The sequence below is a fragment of the Lipotes vexillifer genome, unplaced genomic scaffold, assembly GCF_000442215.2.
Source record: "Lipotes vexillifer unplaced genomic scaffold, Lipotes_vexillifer_v1.1 scaffold1029, whole genome shotgun sequence".
Classification (NCBI taxonomy): domain Eukaryota; kingdom Metazoa; phylum Chordata; class Mammalia; order Artiodactyla; family Lipotidae; genus Lipotes; species Lipotes vexillifer.
In genome coordinates this window covers 627,246-634,906 of record NW_006789305.1, presented here as the reverse complement: position 1 = coordinate 634,906, position 7,661 = coordinate 627,246, and the positions used below count along the sequence as shown (strand labels likewise).

General features: G+C 41.2%; 1 protein-coding gene across 1 annotated transcript; it reads left to right on the top strand.

Annotated features, from left to right (window-relative positions):
* The first annotated feature begins 1,093 nt into the window (after positions 1–1,093).
* Positions 1,094–7,042, top strand: BCL2L15 (BCL2 like 15). The gene is made up of 4 exons (XM_007462474.1): positions 1,094–1,424; positions 1,746–1,867; positions 6,048–6,272; positions 6,912–7,042. Exons 1-4 carry the CDS (start codon positions 1,298–1,300, stop codon positions 6,927–6,929), a joined length of 492 nt encoding a protein of 163 aa, XP_007462536.1. The 5' UTR covers positions 1,094–1,297; the 3' UTR covers positions 6,930–7,042.
* The last annotated feature ends 619 nt before the right edge of the window (positions 7,043–7,661 follow it).

Here is a 7,661-nt window from a genome sequence, read left to right as displayed (position 1 = left end):
TAGTCTGAAAGGAATTTATGATTTTTTTTCTTAGAATGGAATAGAAAGCAGAAGATTGGCTGTGATTATCTTGCAAGCTAGAAATTCCACTTTGAACAACTAACTTACTGTTTATGCTTGAATCTCTTATTAGTTCACCAGGTCAGAATACCTGGAAGGGCTGATAGGTTTGAGTGCTGCTTCTGAGATACAAACCCAGAATCTAGGTGTAGTTACATTAAGAAGGCAGCCACTATGAAGTGTCCAATCCTGAGAACCTGTAAAACGACAATGGAGTCCAACCCTATTAGGAAAATCCCAATTAATTCTATTAGAGAAATCCCAGATCCCTTTTAATCCTGGTCATTAGACCTTGGGCTAAAAGGAAGATATTTGACACTTGCTGTGTGTCAGATACTGTTGGGTCATTCCACATAACATTATCTTATTTAATCCTTGTTATTTCCCTGTGAAATACTTTGTGTTGTCCCCATTTACAATTCCTCAAATGCCCAAATTTTTATTCACCTTTTCAGCTTTTATATATCCTATACCCTCCATCTGGAATGGTCTTATTCCTACCCTTTGCCTAATGAATCCCTGCTTGTCCTTCAGAGCTCATCTCAGATGTTACTACTCAAGGAAGTCTTCCTTACCCCCAGGTTTGTTTCCTTATTATACACTGTAGTAACATACTATATCTTAATAAGCACAAGAAATTATATGATTAGTCATTTAATGTCTGTCATTCATGCTGAAGTATGACCCCATGAGGATGGGAACTGTATCTGTGTCGTTTTTCTGGGTTATTTATAGTGCCAAGTATGTGTAGTTTCTTACACACTGGTACTCAGTAAGTAATCGGTGTGTGATAGTGGCAAACGAATGCCATAGTCAGGAGTTGAATGCTTGTGTAATAGAACTTCAAAATTTCTTTCTGTAAATTACACCATACCCAGAACCCAGCAGGAAGTTTCTCAGTGTTGCCCAAGAGGCTTTTCCTTGACTCTTTCAGTTCTAGATTGGCTATCTATTAAAGTTATTCATTAGCCCTAGGTACTGGCCTGGGTGTGGCTCTGAGATAAGGAACTGAAAGTCTTCAACAAACTTCCCCAGCTGTGTGTGGGTGAGCTCTTCAGAGAAGTCCCACCTTTCTGAGCAGCTGTTTTGAAGACAGGTGGTGGGAAAGGCTCCAGGACTCCATGTCCCATTAAGAAACTTTACAAGAGGGACACATCTGGTTTACCAGTTTTTGACTTCCTTCTGAGCTGAAAACTTTGTTTTGTAGAAAAGCAAAACTTGGCCATAAACACCTAAAATGCGGAGCCCCCGAACCTTTGAGGAGCAAACGGAATGCATTGTAGACTCTCTACTCACAGACTTCTTAGGTCCCACTTGTCAGGTTGCTAACCGGACCCTACGTTGTGCAGACGAACCAGATTCAGGTAAGGCTTCTGGCCTGAGGTGGTAATTGCAGGTCAACAAGAGAATCTGAATATTCTTACTTATGTCTTCTTAAGTTTCAAAAGGTAAGCTCTAAGCTTTCAGCAATATCTGAAGTCTTTATAGAAGGGAAATAGATTCTCAGTGAAGGGAGATTTTCTGTCTTCTATTGGTGTTGACAGAATATTGAAGATTTTCTTGGGAGAGAATGTTGCCCAAATTGTGTAAAAAGTCTAGAGAACTTTCTTCAATGCCTAGATTCCTGGGACTTGCCATCCCTTTTAAGCACTCTGACGAATGTGACTGTGTTCCCTCTGTTTTAGGAGAGGTCTGCTCTTTTGATGTGGCCATCATTGCTGGTCGCCTTCGGATGTTGGGTGACAAGTTCAATGGAGAATTGGAAGCTCCTGCCAAAAACATCATCGCAGAAACCATTCAGGGACAGGTCAACTTTCTGCTACTTCCTTCTATTGTTTGCTGCTTTTTTTCTATTTCAGATATCCTTCTCTTACTACTCCTATATGACTGTGACTAGAAATGTTCTGTGAAAGATTTGGGGGCTTAATGCATCCACGGAGATCAAGCAGGAATTCTTCAACTGCCAATTCTTTAGCAGTTAATCAAAGGCTAGGTGATATTGAGGTGGAGAGCTTTTGGCATAGGCTGATCAGCCTTCAGATTGTTTCTATTTGTTTTTCATCAGAGCTGTGCTTAATGGCATAGAGCATATATATAGCATTTTATTCTTTTATGCACCTGTTTTAATATTTATTTTGCTAGTAGTGGACATCTTTTTTTCCTCAAGGTCCAGCAATAAAATTATATACAGGAAGGATAGGCATTTGACAAATCCGACGCAACGAAGGATAAGTACAGCAGCCACTAGGGCGTATCTGGCTTTTCATCAGTGTCTTGATTCCTGGACTCTGTATGGGATGTAAATACCATAGGTAATGTTCTAGAAGAGGTTGCTGATTAATATCAATAATGACAGCTAATATTAACTCATCACTTACCATGTGCCAGACAGTATTCTAAATGCTTTACGTTTATTAACTCATTTAATCCTTACACCACTCTGTGAGGCATTACAGAAACTGTTATCCACAGTGCAACCTCTCTCATCTGTGTGTAACACTGTGAGAGCAAACATCTAACCCATTTTGTCCACTGCTATATTCACACAACCTAGAACAGAACATGATATACAATAGGCCCTCAAAAAGTATTTTCTGACTTAGTAACCATTTAAGCCAATAAGGAAACTGAAGAATAGGGAAATAAGTAATTAGATTATTTAGTAAGTGTTGAAGTTAGGATTTGAACCCAGACTGATTCCAGAATCACACTTTTTTTAAAAAATTGAGGTAGCATTGCTTTATTACTTTACATAAGTTTCATATGTACAACATTATAATTCCACTTTTGTATACACCACAGCATGCTTGCCACCAAAAGTCTAGTTTCTCTCTGTCACCATAAAATTGACCCCCTTTACCCATTTTGGTTCTTTTTGGTTTTCTTAATTAATTAATTAATTAATATTTTATTTTTGGCTGCATTGGGTCTTCGTTGCTGTACGTGGGCTTTCTCTAGTTGCGGTGAGCGGAGGCTACGCTTCGTGGTGGTGCGCAGGCTTCTCATTGCAGTGGCTTCTCTTTGTTGTGGAGCACGGGCTCTAGGCGCGCGGACTTCAGTAGCTGTGGCCCACAGGCTTTGTTGCTCCGTGGCATGTGGGACCTTCCTGGACCAGGGCTCGAACCCATGTCCCCTGCGTTGGCAGGCAGATTCTTAACCACTGTGCCACCAGGGAAGTCCCCCCTTTACCCATTTTGACCTCGCCCTATCTCCTGGTCACCACCAATCTATTCTCTGTATCTCTGTGCTGAACCACACCCTTAACCATTGTGCTTTATCTTCCTACTGAATGCAGCTCAGGCAGAACTGGACTTATCACACCTAATTGCTTGCACTGAAGCTTTCCTAGGTAGCTGGTAGCTGGATCTACTTTTACTTTTTAATTAAAAAAAATTATTTTGGGGCTTCCCTGGTGGCGCAGTGGTTGAGAGTCCGCCTACCGATGCAGGGGACACGGGTTTGTGCCCCGGTCCGGGAAGGTCCCACATGCCGCGGAGCGGCTGGGCCCATGAGCCATGGCCGCTGGACCTGTGCGTCCAGAGCCTGTGCTCCGCGAAGGGAGAGGCCACAACAGTGAGAGGCCCGCGTACCACAAAACAAACAAACAAACAAAAAAACCAACCAAACAAACAAATTATTTTGGAAACAGCTTCAAACTCACAGAAAAGTTGAATCGTTGAGAGTAAGTAGCCAACATGTTGTTCCATCACCCCCTTCAAATAAGGACATTCTCTTATATAACCACAGTCTAACCATCAAAACCAGGAATTTAGCATTGATACATTATCATCTTATCCTCAGATCCCACTCAGATTTTCTCAGTTGTCCCAGTGATGTCACTTTCACTTATAGCTGGCCCTTGAACAACACAGGTTTGAACTGCATGTGTCCACTTATATGCATTTTTTTTCAATAAATAGTACAGTACTACACGATCTGCAGCTGGTTGAATCTGCAGATGTGGAACCGCAGATACAGAGGGCCAACCATAAAGTTATATGTAGGTTTTCAACTATGCAGGGGATTGTTTCCCCTAACCTCTGAGTTGTTCAGGGGTCACGTGCATAGCAGAAGGATCTAGGTCAGAATCAGATATTGCACTTAGTTGTCATGTCTCTTTCGTCTCCTTCAATTTGTAATAGTTCCTCAGTCTCTCCTTGATTTTCATGACCTTGACCCTTGACGATTATGGGCCAATTATTTTGAAGAATGTCCCTTAACTTGGGTTTGTTTGATATTTCCTCTTGAATCGATACAGGTTATGTACCTTTGGTAGGAATAGCACAGAAGTGTTGCTGTGTTCATTTCACTGCAACCTATCAAGTGGCGCAGATTTCAATTTGTCCCAGTACTGGTGTTAACTTTAATCACTTAAAATGGTGTCTGCAAGGCTTCGGCACTGTCAAGTTAATCTTTTCACCTTTAATTAGTAAGTGTCTTGTAGGGAAGTACTTTGAAACCACGTAAATACCCCATTTCTCACCAAAATTTTAATCTATTCATTTATTTATTTTTTATATCAACATGGACCCATGAATTCCTACTTTATTCAGTGGGTTGTAATCTGTTACTATTATTATTTATCTGTATGCCCAAATTGCCCTAGCTTCCACCTTTCAACCTGGACTGTGTCTTTTTGGCATGTCTCTATCATTCTCTGAGTACTTCTTTAATTTCTGACAGAAGATCTTGTATTTTCCAAGCCCCAGCCTGAAATTAGCCATTCGCCAGGGAGCTCTAGTTTCTTTTAATGGAGAATGCTATTTGGAAACCAGGATCTAGGTACTCTCACCGTGGATGCCCTTCTCGGCTTGTTTAGGCTCTGACACGCTGCTTTGACCACCATGGGTCCCCTACACTACACCACAATAGACCTTACTCGGCCCCATCTAATGACTCTTGGATCGAACTTTTGGGGAAGGAAAGAGAAAGAGGAAAAGCTAATCTATTTTTTACTTTAGAGTTTCCCAGACTTCAGTCATTCAAGCCGTACCTTTAGAACTTGACCAACTCTGCTATGATGTACTTGGTATTTTTCTTTCAAATCATTTTGTTTTTCCTTTAATCATTTTGTTCATCCTGAGCAAATCATGGGTTTGATGGGCTGCTTAGGTTTTTTCTAATACCCATTACAATAAATTAAAACTACTAAAGTAAGAAAAGTTTATCCATCTACTTCTTTTTTTTTTCCTGTTCTTTTTTTTTAAAACATCTATATTGGAGTATAATTGCTTTACAATGGTGTGTTAGTTTCTGCTTTATAACAGAGTGAATCAGCTATACATATACATATATCCCCATATCTCCTCCCTCTTGCGTCTCCCTCCCACCCACCCATCCTATCCCACCCCTCTAGGTGGTCACAAAGCACCGAGCTGATCTCCCTGTGCTATGTGGCTGCTTCCCACTAGCTATCGGTTTTACATTTGGTAGTGTACATATGTCCATGGCACTCTCTCACTTTGTCCCAGCTTACCCTTCCCCCTCCCCATGTCCTCAAGTCCATTCTCTAGTAGGTCTGCGTTTTTATTCCTGTCCTGCCCCTAGGTTCTTCATGATCATTTTTTTTTCTTTAGATTCCATATATATGTGTTACCATATGGTATTTGTTTTTCTCTTTCTGACTAACTTTACTCTGTATGACAGACTCTAGGTCCGTCCACCTCACTACAAATAACTCAATTTCGTTTCTTTTTATGGCTGAGTAATATTCCATTGTATATATGTGCCACATCTTTATCCATTCATCTGTGGATGGACACTTAGGTTACTTCCACGTCCTGGTTATTGTAAACAGAGCTGCAATGAACATTGTGGTACATGACTCTTTTTGAATTATATCCATTTACTTCTTAAGATTACATTAGGTACAACCAATGTGCATTTGCCACTCTTTGAGAAACACTTGCTTTACTGGATTCCTACACCTGCAGCCTACTGTACTTTTTCAGTGATACTCCACTGATAGGTCCCATATCTTACCCCAGGCAGGAGCTGTACTTCAGGACACAGTTAAATCTCTCAGCAAGGCCTGGTGTGCCCAGGATTCCACCTTGGCTTATGAGAGAGCCTTTCTGGCAGTGTCAGTGAAACTTCTTGAATGTGTGGTCCGCATGACTCCTGAGATGGCAAGGCAGGTGGCTACGTCCATGACAAATATGATCATTGGGAACACTGCCATACGAGAGTATATCCAGGGCCAGGGAGGTTGGGTAAGTATTTTGGGGCCCCTGGCTTTGCTAGACATTTGCATTGTTTTTGTACGAATCTCTGGGACTCCAATTCGTGGTTCTTTCCATCAGTTGGAAACCATGCAGGGAAACTGGCCTTCCAACTTTGCTGAAAATGCCGGGATTTTTTTGCCATGGAAAAGGGGAGGAGTCAGAAGCTCAGCCAGTGGGTCTTGGACCCCAGAGCCAGGCTGCCTAAAATGTTGACTGCTAACTTTGTCAAGCTAATTTCCACTTCCTGTACATAATCATCTATGAAGTATATTAGTGGTGGAGTTCTAATCTCAGTGTGACTTTGCTCTACTGGTAAACTTCTGGGTCTTTTTTCCCTAACATCTTTTGGGTGTGTGTTGAGGAAATTCAGAATCATCTTACTATTATCTAACAAAAAAACAATTGGTGACATCTGCTGTAGTGGTAACGGTAGGAGGCATTCTAAGTCCATGTCTTAGTAATCATTAGAACATCTGCTCTCTTAGAGCACTCCCCTTCATTTCCAAGATCAGCAGAAGCCTTAGTGAGAGCTGCCTTCCCTGGAGTTATCTGTGGGTCATTCTGGCTTCTTTAGGGAGTTCCTGAAGACCATTCCTTTGACTGTAGGATATTCATTGTCCTTCCTAGGAAAATCTGGAGAGCTGAAGAAGAGGTGGAGCTGTTTTCCAGCCTGAAAAACTTTGATCTTCTTTGACTGATCGGGTGATTGATCTCTGGCAATTAAAACAGAAACAACCAAATCAAAACCTTCTTTCTCTTGGAAAGAACTGAACTTAGCTGAATAACCTGTTTTCTACTGATTGTTAAAGTTAGGAGCAGCGCCCAGAGGTCTGTAGAGATTTCATACTTTCTGTTTTTACATGAGTTTTAATGAGGTTTTGTTGAAGCACAGACCTCCAGACTTAAAGTAGTGACTCGTCAGTAGTGGAATTCCAGGCAACAGGGCAGGCATTTGCTGGAGATACTGTGGGGAAAAGGGAACACACAGTAAACCATTCCTTCAGATTTAGTCCTGTCCTCTGGTAAGGATCTTGTCTACTAATTTTGCAGTCTAAAGGGTTTCAGGGAGATCTTTGGTTAGAAAACCTTGTTATTTTAAGTTGAGGATTTTCTTTTAAATTCATAACCTAAATCTCATATTAATTTCACCTGAGCCAAATTATTTTATGTATTTTCAAGGCTGGAAGCAAAAAAAAATAGCACTTTGTTCATCTGCTCTTCTACTAGGAAGGCCAAAGAGCAATAAAACAGTTGCTGCATTTTTATTGCCACAGGATGCAGGAAGTGCTGGCCCACTTCTGGGACAGTAGGGCCATCCCAGCTTAGATGAGGCTAGCTACATACCACAGAGTTTTTCAAAGTGCAGTTTACATACCA